The sequence below is a fragment of the Schistocerca nitens genome, chromosome 2 (assembly GCF_023898315.1).
Source record: "Schistocerca nitens isolate TAMUIC-IGC-003100 chromosome 2, iqSchNite1.1, whole genome shotgun sequence".
Lineage (NCBI taxonomy): Eukaryota > Metazoa > Arthropoda > Insecta > Orthoptera > Acrididae > Schistocerca > Schistocerca nitens.
Genome location: NC_064615.1, coordinates 260603315 through 260630445, shown reverse-complemented (window position 1 = coordinate 260630445; position 27131 = coordinate 260603315). Strand labels below are relative to the sequence as shown.

General features: G+C 45.1%; 1 protein-coding gene across 2 annotated transcripts in view; it reads right to left on the bottom strand.

Moving 5' to 3' along the window:
- Window positions 1-27131, bottom strand: part of LOC126234347 (vesicular glutamate transporter 2.1-like) — a 165970-nt gene that overhangs the window by 67608 nt on the left and 71231 nt on the right. The window contains exons 2-3 of one of the 2 annotated variants that reach the window (XM_049943032.1): window positions 27021-27095; window positions 7888-8068 (exon numbers count right to left, since the gene is read on the bottom strand). In XM_049943032.1, the coding sequence (XP_049798989.1) occupies window positions 7888-8068; window positions 27021-27094 (255 nt within the window). In that variant the 5' untranslated portion in view covers window position 27095. Of the gene's footprint in view, window positions 1-7887; window positions 8069-23669; window positions 23870-27020; window positions 27096-27131 lie in introns of those variants that run through there. The other variant, XM_049943033.1, reaches the window with a different exon arrangement.

Genomic DNA, 27131 nt, shown 5'->3' with positions numbered 1-27131 from the left:
AACCGTATGTGCAGTTGACGGACTTTGAGCGAGGGCGTATAGTGGGCATGCGGGAGGCCGGGTGGACGTACCGCCGAATTGCTCAACACGTGGGGCGTGATGTCTCCACAGTACATCGATGTTGTCGCCAGTGGTCGGCGGAAGGTGCACGTTCCCGTCGACCTGGGACCGGACTGCAGTGACGCACGGATGCACGCCAAGACCGTAGGATCCTACGCAGTGCCGTAGGGGACCGCACCGCCACTTCCCAGCAAATTAGGGACACTGTTGCTCCTGGGGTATCGGCGAGGACCATTCGCAACCGTCTCCATGAAGCTGGGCTACGGTCCCGCACACCGTTAGGCCGTCTTCCGCTCACGCCCCAACATCGTGCAGCCCGCCTCCAGTGGTGTCGCGACAGGCGTGAATGGAGGGACGAATGGAGACGTGTCGTCTTCAGCGATGAGAGTCGCTTCTGCCTTGGTGCCAATGATGGTCGTATGCGTGTTTGGCGCCGTGCAGGTGAGCGCCACAATCAGGACTGCATACGACCGAGGCACACAGGGCCAACACCCGGCATCATGGTGTGGGGAGCGATCTCCTACACTGGCCGTACACCACTGGTGATCGTCGAGGGGACACTGAATAGTGCACGGTACATCCAAACCGTCATCGAACCCATCGTTCTACCATTCCTAGACCGGCAAGGGAACTTGCTGTTCCAACAGGACAATGCACGTCCGCATGTATCCCGTGCCACCCAACGTGCTCTAGAAGGTGTAAGTCAACTACCCTGGTCAGCAAGATCTCCGGATCTGTCCCCCATTGAGCATGTTTGTGACTGGATGAAGCGTCGTCTCACGCGGTCTGCACGTCCGGCACGAACGCTGGTCCAACTGAGGCGCCAGGTGGAAATGGCATGGCAAGCCGTTCCACAGGACTACATCCAGCATCTCTACGATCGTCTCCATGGGAGAATAGCAGCCTGCATTGCTGCGAAAGGTGGATATACACTGTACTAGTGCCGACATTGTGCATGCTCTGTTGCCTGTGTCTATGTGCCTGTGGTTCTGTCAGTGTGATCATGTGATGTATCTGACCCCAGGAATGTGTCAATAAAGTTTCCCCTTCCTGGGACAATGAATTCACGGTGTTCTTATTTCAATTTCCAGGAGTGTATATATATATATATATATATATATATATACTCCGGCTCTAGCTGCTATCATACATGCTGCACACATGAAGAGGAGGGAAAACCATGCTTCCAGCCTACATTTCATGCATGTGAAACTGTAATCACACCACCAGCTGACAGGTAGCCATCATGTGCCACCTTGGTGTGCAAACTTCTGAGGGCACTCCAACCCACATAACGTGTCGCTTCACAATGACTCTTATGAGTTGGTTACTCCAATGACCTCTCAGTCACAGCTCAAGTAACGTGTAGCGTGATACAGAGCACTCATGCCAGTGAGGTCTTGTAAAATCATGCCTCCTATTGCATCTGTTCTGTAATCCTATTCAAAATCTTTTTTGGTCATATAAGCAGTCTTCTGAATATCAAATGTTGCCTCATGCTGGCACTAGCCTTGCTATCACCAGATGTCTCAAGTAGCATGCAGTAAGACCCAGAGCACTCTTGATCAAATAAGCAAATTAGGCTCCATCGAGATGAGAGAGAATTGTTGGAACTGGCTTGCTGAGCTGATTATTTTGAAGTGAGAAGTTACTAATGGTATGTGATATTATTTGTAGATATGTAGAAAAAATATTAGTGCATAACCACTGCTCCATCAGATTTTTAAAATGTCCGCATCCCTGCTAATTTCAGCTAAAAAAACCTGCTTGTTGGCGACAGTGGCGGATACAGAAAAACCTCAAGGAGGGAGCGCTAAAGATATCTTGAGCTACCTTTAATTTTACCGTAATAAATTATAATCAAGTCACATACAAAGTTTAAGAAAGTTTTATTTAAACTGATTATACACATATACAAGATAATGCCATCTTATGATATAAAAAAGTTACAATTGTCGTTCTATTTCTCGCCTATTCTTCCTGGCAGAATGATTAATTACATCGTCAATAAAACAATCAATGTCAGGGCGAGTGTTCGACAGAGCCAAGCCATTAAGTAGATCCTCCTTCATTGTCGACCTAAGCTAGGTCTTTGTACGCCGCAATGTTGAAAAACTTCTTTTTACTGTAGAAATAGATGCAGGTAGACAAGTAAATATTTTGTATTTCACACTTGCACTTGCTACAACTAGGACTTTGTAGTTACTCATTCTTCAGTCTTAATATTTCTGCTTCTTAATGTAAACTAGCTTCCCATTCGGCGAAGAGTATGTATTTATAACGTTACGCATAGAAGATTCTCTGCACAAGAAAACAGTAGAATATTCACGGCTTTTCTCTAACAAATGTCAGAGAGAATAACCTATCGAGATCACTAGAATGGCCGCGACTTTTCTCGTAGGTATGTGATAGCGTTCTATGTGCCAGACAGAAACGTATAAAATACGATGACACGGACGCGAGTGCTACATAGGAAAGTACAACTACTCGATAACTCGATTCAGTCGAATCGAATGATGAAAGAAACGAACGAATAGCGTGTGGGTCGACTGGCGGGGGCGGCGCGAGTGGTAATGCGGGAAGCCCGCAACGGGGTGTGGAGGGGGGAGGGTGTGGGGGGGGGGAAGGCGCGCTCTACGCGCCCCCATACGTATCCACCACTGGTTGGCGATGAATAACTGTCGATGTAGTCAATGTGTAAGCGAATGTTAGATATTTTAAATGGTGAAACAGATGCAGATTATCAATGACATAGAGCTTGCTAGATTCGAGAATAAATGGGATTCTTTGAGGATAATAAGTGCATCATTATGGACACCTAAAAGGAACTTATTCTGGTTCTAAGTGCTATGGATAATACTGCAATGCAAATGCCAGCATCTCAGTCTGCCTATCACGATCACTAACCCACAGCATAGATCTCAGCACCTGACTATTTAATGCAAATGTGCGCAGTGCAAGAATTCAGAGGATGTGATTCCTTGTAGCAATTGTTTATTTCCTGTACCTAGAGCAGGTATTTGTGTAAAAATGAATCAGGTACAATTACAGCAAATTACAGAAATGGCCAATAGTTTGCTGCTAATAGTGTTACTATGAAACTTTAGGGCAGCCATTAATTATGGTGATATCAGCTAGCATTTGTTGGATGAATAGCACACAGTCACAGTTCACCTAGAAATCTACCATTTTTGCAAAATTTACCATCACATCATTAAATTATACACAGTAACGTCAAAGTATCGTATGTCAATATTTACCGTCGTTCTGCGGAATATGATATGCTGTTATTAATTTATACACACTGCAGGGTCAAGGTATCTTACCTCGAGATACTTTGCAGCCATTTTTAAGTGTGATAACTCTGATACTAATGACTTCTCCCCCTTTATTGCATGATTAAAATCTTGCAGAACAGTCACTGGATGCAATTACTTCCACAAAACATCTGAAGTATGAGTGCAGAGCAATATCAAAAGTAACAACCACATAAAATTAACCACAAGTAAGGCAGATGCCAGACAGATTAAGTGGAAGAATCTTCGAGAAATGTAGTCTATCAAAAGAGGAACTGGCTTACAAAACACTTGTTTGACCAATTGACCAATATTTGAACATTGGTCGTCTGTATGGGGTCAATACCAGAAAGAGGATATAGAGAAGATCCAAAGAAGAGTGGCACGTTTCTCTACAGGTTCATTTAGTAGTCACAAAAGCGTCACACAGATGATCAACCAACTCCAGTGGCAGACACTGTAAGAGAGGCTTCCTGCATCTCAGAGTGGTTTTTGTTAAAGTTCTGAGTGCGTACATTCCTAGAAAAGTCAACAAACATATTGCTTTCACCTATGAACATCTCGCGAAGGGAATATGACGGTAAAATTAGAGAGATTCAAGCCCACATGCAGGCTTATCAGCAATCATTCTGCCTGCAAACTATTTGCGACTCAAAGAGGAAAAAGAGGAAGTGACAGTGGTGCATAAAGCGCCCTCCACCACACACCATAGAGTAGCTTGTGGAATAAATGTAGATACAGACGCACAGATCTTGAATGACGAGTTTCGCATGCCACTGCCATGTGTGTGATTGCATGTGTGTCAACATAACACAATGCTGACATTGGAATGACGTTGATGTAACATTACACTGACGAATATGATCACATCAGCCAAGATCAGACACTTATGTCAGGCAGTTAATTATTTGCAATGTGCAGTTACAACTACAGTGCATAAATCTTTTTCTACAAGAATGCATGCACATCAGTTTGCAGTAGGCAGATACACATCAGCATAAAGTGTTCGGTTTTTGGACAGGCACATCTGCATTTTGCATCAGGTTAGAGCTAGGTTTGAATGCAATAAAATAATCGCAATCGCACACTAGGAGCTATAGCTCAGCAGCTTAGTGTAATGCTAGAATGGAACACACGTCAAGTATTACTCACATGAGGTAGATTGTGCATCTGCCTACTGCAAATTGATGTGTAAATATGTCCATTCTTGTAGAAAAAGATCCATACAATGCAGATGTAACTGTACATTGTAAATAACTAGTGCACGTGTTCCTACTCAAAAACTGATCACTTTATGCAGATATGTCTGATTGTCAGCATGTCTGTACCGATCCAGATGTTAAATGGTACAGAGCACTCTAGTATGTGTTGGAACACTGCCTGTGGACTGTTGCTGCTGTGGTGGGGCAGACAAAGCCTGCGGTTCTGCTAGTACCAGATCAGGGGCGTGTTGTATTGCTGGAAGAAAAAAATTGTTAGACAACTCAATGGATCGGTGCCAACTGCTTCTTGCATGGCTGGAGAGGCAGAATGGGTAGGCATTTCCAAAAGCGAAGACAGTTCCAGCAATTGAAATTCATCCTCTTTTAGAAAGCAATCAGGTAATGCATATTCATGTTGTTCTGTTCTATCGTCATTATTTGTTGAACAATATTCCCACTTATATATCTCTATTATAGATTGCTGTGTACTCTGAATAAACTGTCGTACCCTCTTCCATAATTATATCTTTCCATTCTTGATGTAGAAGGCTGTGAATGCGTTTCTCTGATGGATGTTAATGAGAAATACAATTGTTGAAGTCTTCTTTGCTCGACACAAATATCTTGTCAGCTGACCATAGGATACTCAGGGAACTGGAGAGACAGGACTCTGAAGATGCAACGCTAAGAAGAAGAGCTGCTTGACAGCCCTTTGTATGTTTATTACCATACAGGGTGATTTTTTCCACTGTGTACAAATTGTATGGATTGATCAATCAGAGGATACGGAACAAAAAGGGTCAAATGAATTTATGTCCATAAATGCATGGTTTTCATATTAGAGACCATTGTTACAGAGACTGTGGTCTCATACAAGGTGTACCATACAGCCATAGTTACAGTATGTGTTGAAAATGGTTTCCATGTGCCTCAATGCATGTGTGTATATGCTGCCGTAGCATGTTTTGTTTCACGCTTACACATTGGCCAGGTGCGTCCGAACAGTGTGAAAGGCAGCATGCATATGCTGCTCCAGTGTCTCCACATTTGGAATGGGCTCTGCATACACGATACTTTTGATGTGGCTGCATAACCAGGAATTGCACAGGTTGAGATCCGGTGAATGAGCAGGCCATGCAACTGGACCACCTTGTCCAATCCATCGACTAGGGAAGACGCGATTGAAATACATCTAGATGTTAACAGCAAAGTGGGCTGGAGCACCATCATGTAGCAGCCACATAACCCTTCGAATCATCAGTGGCACTTCTTCCAGCGGGCGAAGCAAAGTCACTGGCACCCGTTAGGTGACTTGGAAGGAAGACTGTCCCAAAATACGGTCGCCAAAAATCCCGGCCCACACATTCTGATAGTTCGCTATCGTCATATCACGATGTTTCTGTATACTATCCCACAGATGACTGTTATGAAAGTTGAAGATACCATTCCGTGTAAAGGTGGACTCATTTGTGAATAGGATGGATGACACAGGTCCTAGAATCGTGAAAAAATGGTTCAAATGGCTCTGAGCACTATGGGACTTAACATCTGAGGTCATCAGTCCCCGAGAACTTAGAACTACTTAAACCTAACTAACCTAAGGACATCACCCACATCCATGCCCGAGGCCAGGTTCGAACCTGCGACCGTAGCGGTCGTGCGGTTCCAGACTGAAGCGCCTAGAACCGCTCAGCCACTCAGGCCGGCTCTAGAATCGTGGTTGGCTGGCGAAGAAACCAGTGACAAAACTGCTCATGATGTGAAAGGTCTGTCGCCAGTAATCTCTGCATATGCTGTGACTGATAAGGGTAGTAACAGTTGTCATGGAGAATGTTCCACACGTTCGACTGGCTTACCTTGTATTAGCGGGACAACTGACTGGTACTGACACGGCGGTCGCCTTCCAAAGTGTTAATCACGTTTTCCTCAAAGCCTGGCTTCCGAACATTTTGGGTATGTCCTTCATGCTTTCCTGCTTCCTGAAACGACCCTGCCTCAGGCAGACGGCGAAACACTGTTACGAACACTGAATGCTGTGGTTGTTGTTGGCGGGGACTGGCCACCGCCCGTTGCCTTTTGCCTTTCCGAAAGTAAACACCGTGTCGGGAAGGTCTCGATTCGAATACGGAACGACCGTGTACAACACTGCATCACATCCACTACAAGGTGAGTCAGCAAGAGAATGAATCGGACACAACATTACCAATTACTATGGTGGGAGAGGACGCTAGAGCATGAAGTATGAGGAACAGTACCACCCTCTAGGAGGAAACCATGCACACCGTAACTGTGGCTCATGGTACAGTGCGTGTAAGACAGCAGCCCGTATAAAAAAAAGTATGATTGAATAAACAGTCTCTAGCATGGGAATCATGCATTTCTGGACATATGTTCATTAGACCTTTTTTATTCCGTATCCTCTCATCGATTAATCCCAGCCCTGCGGGATTAGCCGAGCGGTCTGGGGCGCTGCAGTCATTGACTGTGCGGCTGGTCCCGGCGGAGGTTCGAGTCCTCCCTCGGGCATGGGTGTGTGTGTTTGTCCTTAGGATAATTTAGGTTAAGTAGTGTTTAAGCTTAGGGACTGATGACCTTAGAAGTTAAGTCCCATAAGATTTTACACACATTTTTTTGATTAGTTGGGTTGGGGTTGTTTGGGGGAAGAGACCAAACAGCGGGGTCATCGGTCTCATCGGATTAGGGAAGGATGGGGAAGGAAGTCGGTCGTGCCCTTTCAAAGGAACCATCCCAGCATTTGCCTGGAGCGATTTAGGGAAATCACGGAAAACCTAAATCGGGATGGCCGGACGCGGGATTGAACCGTCGTCCTCCCGAATGCGAGTCCAGTGTTTTTTGATTAATCCCTAGAGTTTGTACACGGCGGAAAAAGTCACCCTGTGTTTATGGTGCATACAGACTCCCAATAACCAAAGCAATTTCAAAGGTGATTAACGTTCAAGACGGTTACGGCGTGTATTTAACGCAAAGCTGATTTGCATCCTCATAGTGGCGCTACCAGCGTCGCTGTTACGCGACTGGCACCAATTTGATTAGACATCATCTTTCAGATGTAGAAACACGCCTACCAACTTTCGTTTATGTCGTACAACTCCTTCTTGGTGCTGCGATTTTTTTTCGGTCAGCGTATTTTGAAGGGGATAACATTGATGTAGATGAATAAATAAAATTATTTCTAAAAAACAAGAATGTCAGTTATTTTTTGAGCACATTCGTATATCACACTATGTACAGAGTGAATAGTCATCGATACGCGTCTTCAAATGTCTGTGAAACCTGGATGTAAACTGAGCTTTGGAGATGTTACTCACCGTAGAGAGGGTGCCGTTGGCCAGCGTGACGTTGCGCTCGGCCGTCATGGCGACGATGGCGACGCTGAGGTTGACGCGCAGCGAGTAGACGTTGAAGAAGCCCAGGAAGGCGAGGAGCGACAGCAGGCGCCGCCGCCGCCGCCAGAAGGCCCAGCCGGCGCCCAGGCCGTCGCTGGGGGGCCTGCGGAAGCCAAGAAGCCGCCTTCACCCCCACCGTCATCCACACCAGGCCACCGTTCCTCTGACCTCGTGCATCTGACTATACAGTGTGGTCCATTGATAGTGACCGGGCCAAATATCTCACGAAATAAGCGTCAAACGAAAAAAACTACAAAGAACGAAACTTGTCTAGCTTGAAGGGGGAAACCAGATGGCGCTATGGTTTGCCCGCTAGATGGCGCTGCCATAGGTCAAACGGATATCAACTGCGTTTTTTTTTAAAATAGGAACCCCCATTTTTTATTACATATTCGTGTAGTACTTAACGAAATATGAATGTTTTAGTTGGACCACTTTTTTCACTTTGTGATAGATGGCGCTGTAATAGTCACAAACGTATAAGTACGTGGTATCTCGTAACATTCTGCCAGTGCGGACGGTATTTGCTTCGTGATTCATTACCCGTGTTAAAATGGATCGTTTACAAACTGTGGAAAAGGTCGATATCGTGTTGATATATGGCTATTGTGATCAAAACGCCCAACGGGCGTGTGCTATGTATGCTGCTCGGTCTCCTGGACGACATCATCCAAGTGTCCGGACCGTTCGCTGGATAGTTACGTTATTTAAGGAAACGGGAAGTGTTCAGCCACATGTGAAGCGTCAACCACGACCTGCAACAAATGATGATGCCCAAGTAGGGGTTTTAGCTGCAGTCGCGGCTAATCCGCACATCAGTGACAGAAAAATTGCGCGAGAATCGGGAATCTCAAAAACGTCGGTGTTGAGAATGCTACATCAACATCGATTGCACCCGTACCATATTTCTATGCACCAGGAATTGCATGGCGACGACTTTGAACGTCGTGTACATTTCTGCCACTGGGCACAAGAGAAATTACGGGACGATGACAGATTTTTTTGCACGCGTTCTATTTAGCGACGAAGCGTGATTCGCCAACAGCGGTAACGTAAACCGGCATAATATGCACTATTGGCCAGCGGAAAATCCACGATGGCTGCGACAAGTGGAACCTCAGTGACCTTGGCGGGTTAATGTATGGTGCGGCATTATGTCAGTAAGGATAATTGGCCCCCATTTTATCGATGGCAATCTAAGTGGTGCAATGTATGCTGATTTCCTACGTAATGTTCTACCTATGTTACTACAAGATGTTTCACGCATGACAGAATGGCGATTTACTTCCAACATGATGGATGTCCGGCGCATAGCTCGCGTGAGGTTGAAGCGGTATTGATTTGCGTATTTCATGACAGGTGGATTGGAAGCACCATACCACGGCCCGCACGTTCACCGGATCTGACGTCCACGCATTTCTTTCTCTGGGGAATGTTGAAGAATATTTGCTATTGTGATCCACCGACAACGCCTGACAACATGCGTCAGCCCATTGTCAATGCACGTGCGAACATCACGGAAGGCGAACTACTCGCTGTTGAGAGGAATGTCGTTACACGTATTGCCAAATGCATTGAGGTTCACGGACATCATTTTGAGCATTTATTGTACCTACGTTCTCTATTTTAATTTAAAAAACCTACCTGTTACCAACTGTTCGTCTAAAATTGTGAGCCATATGTTTGTGACTATTACAGCGCCATCTATTACAAAGCGAAAAATGTGGTCCAACTAAAACATTCATATTTCTTTACGTACTACACGAATATGTAATAAAAATGGCGGTTCCTATTTAAAAAAACGAAGTTGATATCCGTCTGACCTATGGCAGCGACATTTAGCGGGCCAACCATAGCGCCATCTGGTTTCCCCCTTCAAGCTAGACAAGTTTCGTTCTTTGTTGTTTTATCGTTTGACGCTAATAACGTGAGATATTTGGCCCAATCACGATCAACAGACAACCCTGTATAGCTGGACCACACAGCGTGGCTCATTTAGTACTCAACATACAGAGAAACCACATAAGCTATACAGTCCGATCACAATCTGACCAATATTACGTTAAAATGTGGTGTGTCCACCCTTTGCCTTCATGATTACATGAACTCTATTACTCGGGTGTCTCAAGTCGTGGAGGAATGACAGCCCATTCTTTCTCAACAGGTGAAACCAGAGAAGCTAGAGATGTTGGACGCTGGAGACTGGAGAGTAAAGTCGACGTTTTAACTCATCCCAGAGGTGTACCGTTGGGTTCAGGTCGGGACTCCGGGAAGGCCAATCCAATTCAGGAGCGATATTGTCTACAAACCCTTGCCTCATAGATGATGCTTTATGACAGGGTGTGATATCATGCTGACACAAAAACTCATCGTCTCCTAACTGTTCCTGTACTGTGTGGAGAACATTACGCTGTAAAATGTTTTTTTCTGAAATGATATACATTGAAACAGTGACCTGTTAGTAATATTTTATTATTATGACGCTGCCATCATTAGGTGCATTTACAGTTAATTTTACATTGTAATTAATATGAAATCAGGTTATTTTCCTTTGCCATGTGTGCCAGTAAGGTTAGGTGTCAAAAAGACGCCTGTTCCGGAAGATAAATATGTTATGAATGTGTACATGTCTGATTTGCATCATTAGTCATTTTCTTAGTGCATTTGCTAACATTTTTATTGGTAATTTCGATGTCTGGAACCCAGAGCACAGCAACAAGTTGATCACAACTCAACACTTTCACAATCATTTTTTACACCAATCCAAAGAGTCTTGAGAGCTAAGATAAACTAGTTTCTATTGTAAACACAGTAGTGTACAGTGAAGGTGGATATTTATATCCAGATATATTTATGTCCTTCCCCCATGAACCATGGAACTTGCCGATGGTGGGGAGGCTTGCGTGCCTCAGCGATACAGATGGCCGTACCGTAGGTGCAACCACAACGGAGGGGTATCTGTTGAGAGGCCAGACAAACGTGTGGTTCCTGAAGAGGGGCAGCAGCCTTTTCAGTAGTTGCAGGGGCAACAGTCTGGATGATTGACTGATCTGGCCTTGTAACATTAACCAAAACGGCCTTGCTGTGCTGGTACTGCGAACGGCTGAAAGCAAAGGGAAACTACAGCCGTAATTTTTCCCGAGGGCATGCAGCTTTACTGTATGATTAAATGATGATGGCGTCCTCTTGGGTAAAATATTCCGGAGGTAAAATAGTCCCCCATTCGGATCTCCGGGCGGGGACTACACAAGAGGACGTCGTTATCAGGAGAAAGAAAACTGGCATTCTACGGATCGGAGCGTGGAATGTCAGATCCCTTAATCGGGCAGGTAGGTTAGAAAATTTAAAAAGGGAAATGGATAGGTTAAAGTCAGATATAGTGGGAATTAGTGAAGTTCGGTGGCAGGAGGAACAAGACTTTTGGTCAGGTGATTACAGGGTCATAAATACAAAATCAAATAGGGGTAATGCAGGAGTAGGTTTAATAATGAAAAAAAAATAGGAGTGCGGGTTAGCTACTACAAACAGCATAGTGAACGCATTATTGTGGCAAAGATAGACACAAAGCCCATGCCTACTACAGTAGTACAAGTTTATATGCCAACTAGCTCTGCAGATGATGAAGAAATTGATGAAATGTATGACGAGATAAAAGAAATTATTCAGGTAGTGGAGGGAGACGAAAATTTAATAGTCATGGGTGACTGGAATTCGTCAGTAGGAAAAGGGAGAGAAGGAAACATAGTAGGTGAATATGGATTGGGGGGAAGAAATGAAAGAGGAAGCCGCCTTGTAGAATTTTGCACAGAGCATAACTTAATCATAGCTAACACTTGGTTCAAGAATCATAAAAGAAGGTTGTATACCTGGAAGAATCCTGGAGATACTAATAGGTATCAGATAGATTATATAATGGTAAGACAGAGATTTAGGAACCAGGTTTTAAATTGTAAGACATTTCCAGGGGCAGATGTGGATTCCGACCGCAATCTATTGGTTATGAACTGCAGATTGAAACTGAAGAAACTGCAAAAAGGTGGGAATTTAAGGAGATGGGACCTGGATAAACTGAAAGAACCAGAGGTTGTAGAGAGTTTCAGGGAGAGCGTAAGGGAACAATTGACAGGAATGGGGGAAAGAAATACAGTAGAAGAAGAATGGGTAGCTCTGAGGGATGAAGTAGTGAAGGCAGCAGAGGATCAAGTAGGTAAAAAGACGAGGGCTAATAGAAATCCTTGGGTAACAGAAGAAATATTGAATTTAATTGATGAAAGGAGAAAATATAAAAATGCATTAAATGAAGCAGGCAAAAGGGAATACAAACGTCTCAAAAATGAGATCAACAGAAAGTGCAAAATGGCTAAGCAGGAATGGCTAGAGGACAAATGTAAGGATGTAGAGGTTTGTCTCACTAGGGGTAAGATAGATACTGCCTACAGGAAAATTAAAGAGACCTTTGGAGAGAAGAGAACCACTTGTATGAATATCAAGAGCTCAGACGGCAACCCAGTTCTAAGCAAAGAAGGGAAGGCAGAAAGGTGGAAGGAGTATATAGAGGGTTTATACAAGGGCGATGTACTTGAGGACAGTATTATGGAAATGGAAGAGGATGTAGATGAAGATGAAATGGGAGATACGTTACTGCATGAAGAGTTTGACAGAGCACTGAAAGACCTGAGTCGAAACAAGGCCCCGGGAGTAGACAACATTCCATTAGAACTACTGATGGCCTTGGGAGAGCCAGTCATGACAAAACTCTACCATCTGGTGAGCAAGATGTATGAGACAGGCGAAATACCCACAGACTTCAAGAAGAATATAATAATTCCAAAACCAAAGAAAGCAGGTGTTGACAGATGTGAAAATTACCGAAATATCAGTTTAATAAGTCACAGCTGCAAAATACTAACGCGTATTCTTTACAGACGAATGGAAAAACTGGTAGAAACGGACCTCGGGGAAGATCAGTTTGGATTCCGTAGAAATACTGGAACACGTGAGGCAATACTAACCTTACGACTTATCTTAGAAGAAAGATTAAGAAAAGGCAAACCTACGTTTCTAGCATTTGTAGACTTAGAGAAAGCTTTTGACAACGTTAACTGGAATACTCTCTTTCAAATTCTGAAGGTGGCAGGGGTAAAATACAGGGAGCGAAAGGCTATTTACAATTTGTACAGAAACCAGATGGCAGTTATAAGAGTCGAGGGGCATGAAAGGGAAGCAGTGGTTGGGAAGGGAGTGAGACAGGGTTGTAGCCTCTCCCCGATGTTATTCAATCTGTATATTGAGCAAGCAGTAAAGGAAACAAAAGAAAAATTCGGAGTAGGTATTAAAATTCATGGGGAAGGAGTAAAAACTTTGAGGTTCGCCGATGACATTGTAATTCTGTCAGAGACAGCAAAGGACTTGGAAGAGCAGTTGAACGGAATGGACAGTATCTTGAAAGGAGGATATAAGATGAACATCAACAAAAGCAAAACGAGGATAATGGAATGCAGTCAAATTAAATCGGGTGATGCTGAGGGGATTAGATTAGGAAATGAGACACTTAAAGTAGTAAAGGAGTTTTGCTATTTAGGGAGTAAAATAACTGATGATGGTCGAAGTAGAGAGGATATAAAATGTAGACTGGCAATGGCAAGGAAATCGTTTCTGAAGAAGAGAAATTTGTTAACACGGAGTATAGATTTAAGTGTCAGGAAGTCGTTTCTGAAAGTATTTGTATGGACTGTAGCCATGTATGTAAGTGAAACATGGACGATAACCAGTTTGGACAAGAAGAGAATAGAAGCTTTCGAAATGTGGTGCTACAGAAGAATGCTGAAGATAAGGTGGGTAGATCACATAACTAATGAGGAGGTATTGAATAGGATTGGGGAGAAGAGAAGTTTGTGGCACAACTTGACTAGAAGAAGGGATCGGTTGGTAGGACATGTTTTGAGGCATCAAGGGATCACAAATTTAGCTTTGGAGGGCAGCGTGGAGGGTAAAAATCGTAGAGGGAGACCAAGAGATCAATACACTAAGGAGATTCAGAAGGATGTAGGTTGCAGTAGGTACTGGGAGATGAAGAAGCTTGCACAGGATAGAGTAGCATGGAGAGCTGCATCAAACCAGTCTCAGGACTGAAGACCACAACAACAACAACATATTTATGTCAAGGCGAATATCAGGTGAGGAGCTGATAAAGAATATTTTTTCGAATTAAAAAAGGTATTCAACACTAGATACGTTTTTAGAGAAGTTAATATTGTTACTTCCAAGTTTATCATTTAGCGACATGTCCAAATGTTCTGTGCTATTGAATGAATACTTTCAATTCTTCATGTAAGTCCATTTGGCGTCCCATGTCCCTTTTATGTAATATATGAAGATCACGCGCGATATCATGGAATGGGTGGCCGGTGTTTTTTGTGTGGGAGGCTATTACTGATTTATTATACTCACAAGTGTGGTAGAAATTTGTATGTTCGTTGTATCTTTTTTGGAAGTCACGCCCTGTGTGGCCTACATAGAAGGCTTTGCAGGTGCTACAAACTGATTTATAAATGCCTGGTTGTGAGTGTTTATCTGTGTGTGCATTAATATTGTGCCTCAGTGTGTGTTGCGGTTTACCATGTCTTGTGAAGACACTGTTGATGTTGTGTAGTCTGAAAACGTTTCCTATATTTTAGGAGGGTTAGCCTGAGAAAGGAATGCAAGCAGTGAGTATACTTTTCATTTTCTGAGTGGAGTTAGTTTTATATAGTTTTCTCTTTTTTGTTGCAGTATATATATTGTTTCACAAAAATCTCACAATAGAGTTGCAGCCCTCAAATAACATTCATATAACATACACAAGCTGTAAAATGTGTTCATACCCTTCCACACTAAACATTTTTTTTAAGTGCAGTAAGGAAGGCATTTGACTGTGTGGGTCATGTACACTCTTAGAAAAACTCAGGTTTTATGGAATTGAAGGCTATACACACAGCTGGTTTGAATCATACTTAATGAACAGAGAGCAAGAAGTCGTGCTGAATAGCACAAATAATGTTGGGAGGGTGGTAAATTCTAATGAATGGGGAGTTATCATAAAGGGAGTCCCACAGGGTTCAATTTTAGGTCCTCTGCTGTTCCTTATTCATGTTAATGATCTCCCACTTAACGTTCAGCAAGCAGAACTAGTACTTTTTGCAGATGACATGAGTGTTATAATAAATCCCATTCCAGAAAAAACAGCTGAAGATATTGTTAAGGATGTCTTTCAAACAATTATTAAGTGGTTCTCAGAAAATGGACTCTCCCTTAGTTTTGAAAAAACTCACTATATCCAGTTCTGTACACCGAATAGAGTCATAACGACAATTGATGTAGCATATGAACAGGGCTCAGTTAACAGGTTAGATTTATACAAATTTTTGGGTATTCAGATTGGTGACAACTTGAACTGGAAGAAGCATATTACCGAGCTTCTCAAACAACTAAGTTCAACTTCTTTCGCTCTTCGTATCATCGCTAGTCCTGGTAATAAACAGATCAGCCTCCTAACGTACTTTGCATATTTCCACTCAATAATGTCTTATGAAATAGTTTTCTGGGGTAACTCATCACTTAGACATAAAGTATTGATTGCACAAAAGAGAGCAGTGAGAATAATTAGTGGTGTTCACCCAAGGACATCATGTAGGCACCTTTTAAAGGAGTTAGGTATTTTAACTGCACCATCAGAGTACATATATTCGCTAATGAAATTCGTTACAAATAATCCATCTCAATTCGTGAAGAACAGGGATGTTCATACATACAACACTAGAGGGAAAATGACCTTTCCTGTCCGTTATTGGAGCTGTCAGTTGCTCAAAAAGGAGTACATTATTCAGCAGCAAAAATCTTTGATCATTTGCCCAACCACATAAAGTGTCTGGCAGGTAGCAGATCAAGTTTTAAATCTAGCTTAAAATCATTTCGTTTGGACAACTCCTTCTATTCCATGGACGAGTTTCTGTTTCAGAAACGGCAAAAAAAAAAAAAAAAAAAGATTGTACCTCTAAATGTAGTTGCACGTGTAGAACTAAAAATTTCAGTAATATTAATATTAGCACTATTCATGTGTGCATATATATCTTGTAATCTGACCTGTTCCACATCATATAGATAAAAGAATCGGGAAAAATGATCTACGGAACATGGCATAACTAAAACTAAAACTAAACCATTCCCCAACTACCAAAAACACTTCTATGCTGTAACATCTCCTTCTGTGTACTTCATTTTCGGCACCACACAGGATGCCAGGTAACATTCTGCAGGCATTCGCCAAACCCAAACTCCTCCATGGGATTGCCATAGGGTTGATCACTCCAAATCACCAGTTACCAGTCATCCGCTTCACTGGATGACTGTCCCTCTTTACACCACCTCAACCATCTGACTAAAGAAATGCGTGGCTTGTAAGCAATTGCTCGACCATTGTTTCCCATCCCTTTACACTCCATACGCAAACTCAGTGTGACTGCTGGCAGTACTTTGCAACTCACGAGCGATTCCTCCCGCTGGTTTCATGTGATTATTTAGAACCACCCTTCGGAATGCTCAACAGTCTCAGTCTGTCAGTACACAAGACCTGTCTGGTCTTGTCTTAGCAGTGGTTGTTCCTCCATGTTACACTTCAGAAAGCCGGCCGAAGTGGCCGTGCGGTTAAAGGCGCTGCAGTCTGGAACCGCAAGACCGCTACGGTCGCAGGTTCGAATCCTGCCTCGGGCATGGATGTTTGTGATGTCCTTAGGTTAGTTAGGTTTAAGTAGTTCTAAGTTCTAGGGGACTAATGACCTCAGCAGTTAAGTCCCATAGTGCTCAGAGCCATTTTTTACACTTCAGAATCGCATCATCAACAGTCGAGGTTGGCAGCTTTAGAAGGGTTCGAATGAAACTGAAATGCGCCTTTGGCGTCATTGGCCGGGAGGCCCCTTCCGGGACAGGTCCGACCGCCTTGGTGCAGGTCTTATTACACTACTGGCCATTAAAATTGCTATAACAAGAAGAAATGCAGATGATAAACGAGTATCCATTGGACAAATATATTATACTAGAACTGACAAGTCATTACATTTTCACGCAATTTGGGTGCATAGATCCTGAGAAATCAGTACCCTGAACAACCACCTGTTGCCGTAATAACGGTCATGATACGCCTGGGCATTGAGTCAAACAGAGCTTGGATGGCGTGTACAGGTACAGCTGCCCATGCAGCTTCAACACGATACCACAGTTCATCAAGAGTAGCGACTGGCGTATTGGTTCAAATGGCTCTGAGCACTATGGGACTCAACTTCTGAGGTCATTAGTCCCCTAGAACTTAGAACTAGTTAAACCTAACTAACCTAAGGACATCACAAACATCCATGCCCGAGGCAGGATTCGAACCTGCGACCGTAGCGGTCTTGCGGTTCCAGACTGCAGCGCCTTTAACCGCACGGCCACTTAGGCCGGCGACTGGCGTATTGTGACGAGCCAGTTGCTCGGCCACCATTGACCAGACGTTTTCAGTTGGTGAGAGATATGGAGAATGTGCTGGCCAGGGCAGCAGTCGAACATTTTCCGTACCCAGAAAGGCCCGTACAGGACGTGCAACACCGGTCGTGCATTATCCTGCTGAAATGTAGGGTTTCGCAGTAATCGAATGAAGGGTAGAGCCACGGGTCATAACACATCTGAAATGTAACGTCCACTGTTCAAAGTGCCGTCAGTGCAGATAAGAGGTGACCTAGACGTGTAACCAATGGCACCTCATACCATCACGCCGGGTGATACGCCAGTATGGCGATGACGAATACACGCTTCCAATGTGCGTTCACCGCGATGTCGCCAAACACGGATGCGATCATCATGATGCTGTAAACAGAACCTGGATTCATCCGAAAAAATGACGTTTTGCCATTCGTGCACCCAGGTTCGTCGTTGAGTACACCATCGCAGGCGCTCCTGTCTGGGATGCAGCGTCAAGGGTAACCGCAGCCATGGTCTCCGGGCTGATAGTCCATGCTGCTGCAAACGTCGTCGAACTGTTGGTGCAGATGGTTGTAGTCTTGCAAACGTCCCCATCTGCTGACTCAGGGATCGAGACGTGGCTGCACGATCCGTTACAGCTATGCGGATAAGATGCCTGTCATCTCGACTGCTAGTGATACGAGGCCGTTGGGATCCAGCACGGCGTTCCGTATTACCCTCCGGAACCCACCGATTCCATATTCTGCTAACAATTATTGGATCCCGACCAACGCGAGCAGCAATGTCGCATTACGATAAACCGCAATCGCGATAGGCTACAATACGACCTTTATCGAAGTCGGAGACGTGATGGTATGCATTTTTCCTCCTTACACGAGGCATGACAATTGCCGTTTGTGTATGAGAAATCGGTTGGAAACTTTCCTCATGTCAGCACGTTGTAGGTGTCGCCACCGGCGCCAACCTTGTGTGAATGCTCTGAAAAGCTAATCATTTGCTTATCACAGCATCTTCTTCCTGTCGGTTAAATTTCGCGTCTGTAGCACGTCATTTTCGTGGTGTAGCAATTTTAGTGGTCAGTAGTGTACATTCGACGCCACGTTGGGCGATCTGCGCGCCGGATGGGGATGAAATGATGATGAAGACAACACAACACCCAGTCCCTGAGCGGAGAAAATCTCCGACCTAGCTCGAAATCGAACCCGGGCCCGTAGGACGGCAATCCGTCGCGCTGATCAGTCAGCTATCGGGACGGACAGGGTTCAAATGTCCGTGATGGATTCGTTACGCAGGGGACATCGTATGACCAGTCAGCGTTCGAAGTCACTAAGCTCTCCTGACCTACCAATTCTGCTGTTTGTTACTGTTCCTCTAGTCACAACAGAGTACACCCCTCCTCCTTTTATACGGCGAGTCCGCCTCTGGTGACATCTAGTGCCAAAATCCGCATTACACTGGGGCGTCCTGATACTTCTGATCAGATGGTGTGTAGTGAGGCACGTGAGGAGCAGCGTCACCAGATCAAATTTACTGAAGACCTTGACTTAGAGATTCGCGGTTTAAAATGTCGTTGGGACAAGAACATAAAAAAGAGACTGAGTAAGGATACCTATATATTCAATAATTAGATGAGTATTTCCTTATAATATATTACGAAAAGAATTGGTACACTAGTACAACTGCACAGACAGGCAAAATATAGGCTGCCTTACACTTTCCACTTTCACAAGCTTTGATTGTAACAACGATGTCAAATGTCGTAAAACAAGCTTCACTCTTTAATGCGCTACGTTGCGTATTTGCAAAACTTCTTTACACATGATAATTGTATTATACACTCCTGGAAATTGAAATAAGAAGACCGTGAATTCATTGTCCCAGGAAGGGGAAACTTTATTGACACATTCCTGGGGTCAGATACATCACATGATCACACTGACAGAACCACAGGCACATAGACACAGGCAACAGAGCATGCACAATGTCGGCACTAGTACAGTGTATATCCACCTTTCGCAGCAATGCAGGCTGCTATTCTCCCATGGAGACGATCGTAGAGATGCTGGATGTAGTCCTGTGGAACGGCTTGCCATGCCATTTCCACCTGGCGCCTCAGTTGGACCAGCGTTCGTGCTGGTCGTGCAGACCGCGTGAGACGACGCTTCATCCAGTCCCAAACATGCTCAATGGGGGACAGATCCGGAGATCTTGCTGGCCCGGGTAGTTGACTTACACCTTCTAGAGCACGTTGGGTGGCACGGGATATATGCGGACGTGCATTGTCCTGTTGGAACAGCAAGTTCCCTTGCCGGTCTAGGAATGGTAGAACGATGGGTTCGATGACGGTTTGGATGTACCGTGCACTATTCAGTGTCCCCTCGACGATCACCAGTGGTGTACGGCCAGTGTAGGAGATCGCTCCCCACACCATGATACCGGGTGTTGGCCCTGTGTGCCTCGGTCGTATGCAGTCCTGATTGTGGCGCTCACCTGCACGGCGCCAAACACGCATACGACCATCATTGGCACCAAGGCAGAAGCGACTCTCAACGCTGAAGACGACACGTCTCCATTCGTCCCTCCATTCAAGCCTGTCGCGACACCACTGGAGGCGGGCTGCACGATGTTGGGGCGTGAGCGGAAGACGGCCTAACGGTGTGCGGGACCGTAGCCCAGCTTCATGGAGACGGTTGCGAATGGTCCTCGCCGATACCCCAGGAGCAACAGTGTCCCTAATTTGCTGGGAAGTGGCGGTGCGGTCCCCTACGGCACTGCGTAGGATCCTACGGTCTTGGCGTGCATCCGTGCGTCGCTGCGGTCCGGTCCCAGGTCGACGGGCACGTGCACCTTCCGCCGACCACTGGCGACAACATCGATGTACTGTGGAGACCTCACGCCCCACGTGTTGAGCAATTCAGCGGTACGTCCACCCGGCCTCCCGCATGCCCACTATACGCCCTCGCTCAAAGTCCGTCAACTGCACATACGGTTCACGTCCACGCTGTCGCGGCATGCTACCAGTGTTAAAGACTGCGATGGAGCACCGTATGCCACGGCAAACTGGCTGACACTGACGGCGGCGGTGCACAAATGCTGCGCAGCTAGCGCCATTCGACGGCCAACACCGCGGTTCCTGGTGTGTCCGCTGTGCCGTGCGTGTGATCATTGCTTGTACAGCCCTCTCGCAGTGTCCGGAGCAAGTATGGTGGGTCTGACACACCGGTGTCAATGTGTTCTTTTTTCCATTTCCAGGAGTGTATATGCACATACACAAAGGTTGCAATATTTTGGAAAAAAATAATATTAAATTGTTAGTTAGGTCTACCGACACTACGACTCATAAGCTCGTCTATAAAAGATCGCTAATACGAGTAAACAATACATTATACGATTAAATATGAAAAAACAAGCATAATAAAGAATTGAATGATGTGAGCTTTTTTTTTAACTAGCATATAGCTTAATGGGGGTAGGACGTCAAACGGGTCGACTTGGAGCAGGAGAGGCATCACACGACATTTTAATTTCCAGTGTCTATACTTTTACAAATAAGTTCATAAAACTTTGTCAGCATCACCAGGTAGGATTCAGAATTCACACTCATTGCAGTAGAAGTTCGAAAACATAGCAAAATAATTTTTTACGTGCGAAATTTCATCATTTTTTCACTTACTAATGGCTGCATTTGTTGCTATAGGCCCACTTTTCTTCATAAGTTAGAGAGATTCAAAAATGGCTCTGAGCACTATGGGACTCAACTGCTGAGGTCATTAGTCCCCTAGAACTTAGAACTAGTTAAACCTAACTAACCTAAGGACATCACAAACATCCATGCCCGAGGCAGGATTCGAACCTGCGACCGTAGCGGTCTTGCGGTTCCAGACTGCAGCGCCTTTAACCGCACGGCCACTTCGGCCGGCAGTTAGAGAGATTCTTCGATGAATTTTGCACCGCATACGTACCATACTTACAGGTGTATGAAACTATAGAATTTATTTAATTTATGAAAAAACGAATGAGCTGTTGTATTTTAAACTTCATGTTTAGAAAAAACACAAATTTTGTAGTTAATTACCTCAATTTTTACCACAGTTTTTAATAGATTTGGAAAATTCTAGAGTTTCATACAGCTCTAAGTATGGTTTGTATGCAGTGCAAAATTCATCGAAGAATCTCTCTTACTTATGAAGAAAAGTGTACCTATAGCAACAAATACTGACATTAGTAAGTGAAAAAATTATGAAATTTCACATGTAACAGAAATCATTTCGTTATGTTTTCGAACTTGCACTGCTATGAGTGTGAATTCTGAATCCTTCCTGGTCATGCTGACAAAGTTTTTTGAACTTATTTGTAAAAGTATAGACAGTGGAAATCAAAATGTCCTGTGGTGCCTCTCCTGCTCCAAGTCGGCCCGTTTGACGTCCTACCCCTCTTAATTACCTTTTTTTGTATTTCCTGTATTTCCAAATACATTACCAGAAAAAAATTAGTACACCCTTTTAGAGGTTTCCAATTCATTCGAAATTTATTGTTGCAACACTGCATATGGGGTACATGAAATGACAACATTTACAGATCAGTAAGCACAAGCGGTTCTGAGGTACCAGGTATCGCCCTTTGCCGACATGCCGATATTACATCGTGATGCAGCCGCCACATGTGGCAATGCAGGCGCTGACTCTGGCATCCAGTCGACCGTACAGATGGTGGATACTATCCTGGAATACGTTATGCCACGCGTGATCGACCTATTCACGTCGTTCTGTAAGAATTGTTGGTTGACGAGCCGCACGAGTCATTTCTCATCCCATCATGTCCCACACAGCGTCATTGGAGACAAGCCTGCAGATCGTGTTGGCCAGGGAAGTTGCTGCAGGCCTTGTAGAGCACGTTGAGTTGCATGGGCAGTGTTTGGGCGAACAGTATCTTGTTGGTACAACACATCACCTTCCTGTTGCAAGAAAGGGTCTAACAATATTCTGCACGTACCGAGTGCTGTTTACCGTCTCCTCCAGAAACACCGAAGGTGAGCGAGAATTGCAGCTCATCGCAGCCCAGACCATAAGACCTGTGGTGGGGCCAGTGTGTCTTGAACGAATTCACTCTACGAGACAACGCTCACCAGATCTATGTCGTACACGCAAACAACTATCACTTGGGTGCAGGCAGAATCTGCTTTCATCGCTGAAGACCACGGCACCCATTTCCATCTTCCAAGTGATGCTCGACGGTACCAGTCGAGCCGTGCACGTCGATGTTGTGCGTGAGTGGAACACGGGCTGGAGCCGTGCGTGCCCGTAGTCCCACTGCTAATGAGTGATTCGTATCAGTTCGTGTTGACACGTATGGCCTCACAACCACTGTTATCTGTGCTGTGGTAGCTGCACAATCTGCCACTGCTGCCCTTACAATACGACAATCCTGGTGGACGTCTGTGCTGCATGGACGTCCAGAACCTCGTCTGCAGATGTGAGAATGTTCACGTGGCCATTGGTACCAGCATCGTAGCACAACTGACGCAGCACGCCCAATTTGTGTGGCAATTCTCCGAAAGGACCATCTCGTCACTGGGAATGCCACAGTCTGACCGCTTTCAAACTCGCTGAGTTGGCTGTAGGAAGCAGGAATGCCTCTCCGTGGCATGGTTTCCTGTTTGCTTCACACATTTGCATCACACTGTGCCTTCTGGCTGTGAGCATTCCCTATTAAAGGGTGGACATAGATGGTGCTCTAGAAGCCATTCCAAGGCTCACCGGCCATTTGACCATCTCCTTCTGTGCGGATTCACAAACAGTGCCCGAACTCTTACGGGAATCGGCAAAAAGCCGCGAGTAATGAGTATAATGGACAGGGGCACTATGAATATAGTGCGGGACAATGAGTTGGGAATGTAGGCCCCACGTGAGGCGTGCCAGAGATAAGTATCCGCAGTCGCACTATCCTCTGTGTCCTCCGTAGCTCAGATGGATAGAGCGTCTGCCATGTAAGCAGGAGATCCTGCGTTCGACTCCCTGTCGGGGCACACATTTCAACTGTATATCAACGCCTGTATGCAGCTAGGGGTATTCATTTTATTGTAACTACGCTATCTGTTGGCGGACGACGTTGAAACCACTGTCAGTACTTCTACTATTCCAGGTGGCATCGTCTTTCCAGGTGCACTATTTTTTTTCCCAGCAGAGTGTATACATAACCTATAAATTACTTACCAGCGGTATTTGCACTGACCAAATGAGTAGACGACGTCGATGGGTGTTGTGTCCACATTGAAAATGCAGCTGCCTACGTGTTTCGTTTCTCACTACGAACAAGAGGGCGGGCGCAAAGGGCGATTACCGCCGTGGGATGCAAGTACTACTTCTGGCGCCAATAGAAGTCGGAGGCAGTCAGTGAGCGAGAGTGGGACAGAAGTTGAAACAATGAAAATTCAGAAAATAGCAGTGTGGCAATAATAATATAAAAGCGGAAGCCATGCACCTGACTGTTTTTTAAATACACAGCTGGAGCCTGCCCTGAAACGTCTCGTTAGTTTGTTGCCTGATCGAGACCTCGTTTCCGTATTCAAACTTTCTTGGTTACCACCATCGATCCGTTCAGTAACGCGTTTCGGAACTTTCAGGTACTCGACCGTTAATTGAGTATGGAAAAAAGGACCTCGAAGGAATTATCCGAATGGGACGGAAATCCGTAGATGTGATGCACTGTACAGACAAACAAATTACAATTTAAGAAAGCTTTCTTGTAACTTAAGCATTGATTTTCGTCGGCTCCTTCTTTAGCAACGTTCAACCCAGGCATATACTTAACGCTAACCACTAATGCCTCAGATTGCAGCATTGGTGCAGTACTGGCCCGCAAATACCGTAACGGGGCAGAACGGTCCGTTTCACGTACATCTCTATGCCAACAAGTTTCAATATGATCACCAATTACAAGCCCCTCACTTCGCTATTCGGTCCCCACTCGAAACTTCCCGATAAGGTTGCACAGCGGGTGCAGTGCTGGGCATTGTCCCCTAGTAACTGTAAACACAAGATCTATTACAGGCTCATCATACAGCATTCAAACACAAACGCACTTTTCTGCTTGACATGTGATCCATGTACAGACTTTGAAAGCCACAAAAGCCTTGTTTTGCCTTTGACAGTGACACAACCTCGAAGAATTCCCAATTAAGGGTGCAAAGTAGCAATACCAACAGGCTATGATCCATTGCTCTGCAGTGTGTTGGCTGCTGTATAGCGAGGTAGGCCGGAGCACCTGCTTACAGCCATAGACCCAACATGCCGTTCATTACAACACCAGCTTACAGCAACCGATGGTGCCTTATTATTAGCCATAGACTAATCTGCACACTGGATGGTAACTCTGCTCCTGCATACTGAGGCTACTCCACACTGAAAATTGAAGAATGTGGAGTAACAATGAAGGCAATAGCGCGGCATCATCTGTCTTGGGCTGCTGTTGACGCTGCCATAGAACATAGGGTCCAGATCAGCGAGACCTGCACCCACAATAATTCAGCCCCAGCGCCGCAGTTTAATCCTCGGCCCCGCCTTCACCACCCCTAGCAAAAAGAACGTATTGATTCTGTTGAAAGAGTCAAGCCTTCACCACCCCTAGCAAAAATAACGTATTGATTCTGTTGAACGAGTCTGAGGAACAATGTGACTGTCAGTCGATGATGCTATACCCAACTTCCCGCATGTGGCATAGATGGCTATCACCAATACATCAGCTACTATCTGTACCCTCTCCATTCGCAACAGAGGGGCACCTTCCACCCTGGTTTCCGACAATGACCCTCAGTTCATGGATACTGCGTTTCAGGAGTTTTGTAAACACAACAGTACTGAGCACCTAAGTCCACCATCAAATTCTAAAGCGAAGCAGATGGTCAAGATCGCTGATACGCAAGATAATGACAACGACTGGCTCTGAGGAACACTCACCATCTTCCTTGCAATGTACCAGTGTACCCTTGTAAAGAAACGCAGTCCAGAAAAAAGTGCACAGTCCCTCCATCCTGTTTGACCTGCTGCGCCTGACTCAGCGAGCCCACCGCTCATGCACACAGCCTTATTACCGCGTCGGCTCCCAAGTGTGGACCGGTATTTTCGCCTAGAACTCCACAAACGATGCAAGGTGTCGTCGGCAGTAGAGGACGACAAATACTGGAGACTGAGACCGATCAGGAGTGAATAGCCAAGCATGAAAGTCATTTCTGACCATAAAGAGACGTAACTAACCCCCTCCCCCCTGCAGCCAACTGACGTGATTCACGCACCACCCTCCTCAGTACAAGCATTCCCAGCAGTGTGCCTGTCATCACCACAACAACCTCTGCACTCATTTTATGCGACAACAGGTCATCGAAAACGACCAGTGATAGGAGCTAATGTAGGTAGAACCCCCTCTACCCCTTAATCCACTTCCAGCTCCCACCAACATCTGAGACACCCTCTCCAAGGATTTGGCAGAACTTGAGCATACCTGGATTGAGGTTTCCATGGAAGCCGAACCATTGTTGCCATGCAGACCATGCCGGCAGAACCATGCAGCACACCAGAAACAATCGATCGGTTGACAATTCCACATCCGCAGCTCGTGGTCTTGCGGTAGCGTTCCCGCGCCCGGGTTCCCGGGTTCGATTCCCGGCGGGGTCAGGGATTTTCTCTGTCTCGTGATGACTGGGTGTTGTGTGATGTCCTTAGGCTAGCTAGGTTTAAGTAGTTCTAAGTTCTAGGGGACTGATGACCATAGCTGTTAAGTCCCATAGTGGATTTTTGACAATTCCACAGACAGCGTCGACATATGACCCGGCCGATCACGACGAGGAAATGTTGCGGAAGGCTTTGGCGTAAATTCCAGCACCACCACCCCCACTTCTCGACGAAATCCGGACAGGCTGGAACAATTCCAGCCCTACACGCCAATTAAAGAGGGGAGGGGTTTGGTATCCGGTTTATGATTCGTATTTCCTTCCCAGCTTATCGATTTGGAGGGAAAGTCAGAGATGCTCAGGCTCCATAGCACGGTCCCAGCTCCTTCCCACGAAGGACTCCGCTGTCACAGGAATGTCACATGGATCCACCTACTGAGGCCAGAGTGCCTGTAAATACCGCGACCCCATACTTGTCCCTCAGTTCCTCGCTATTCCCTGAAGCCTTTGGCACATACCGTTCATAGCAGATTGATTGACCTTGACTGTGTTTACGTTTTTCGATTCATATGCTTGTTCTGATTTGCACATTCTTATGATTTTCGATACTCTTTGGACTTAGCTTCTACCTAGCCATTCACTTTGTCATCTCCGTCGTCATCGACCACAGGAGCCACCAGTTTCCTCCACCGATCACAGTGTGATGCCAACGCGATTAATAATAAACTATGTTTTTGCTACACAGTGTAAGATACATAAGTGACTAATATTTTGTACAGTGCGCTTACTTTGACCGCATCTCATTAAAACTGCTGGATTAATACTGACAAAGACTGTTGATCATGACATGCTGTCATCATAATCATAACATCAAACATTTAGTGAAAGCTTCGCTTACTGAGTCTGTCGTGCAGTATCTCCCTTATCATCGTCGCCTGTCTTATTGTCTTGTGCTGCATCGTTGACACCCATTCTGAAACAAGAAAATGCTGTCATTAATCATCAGATA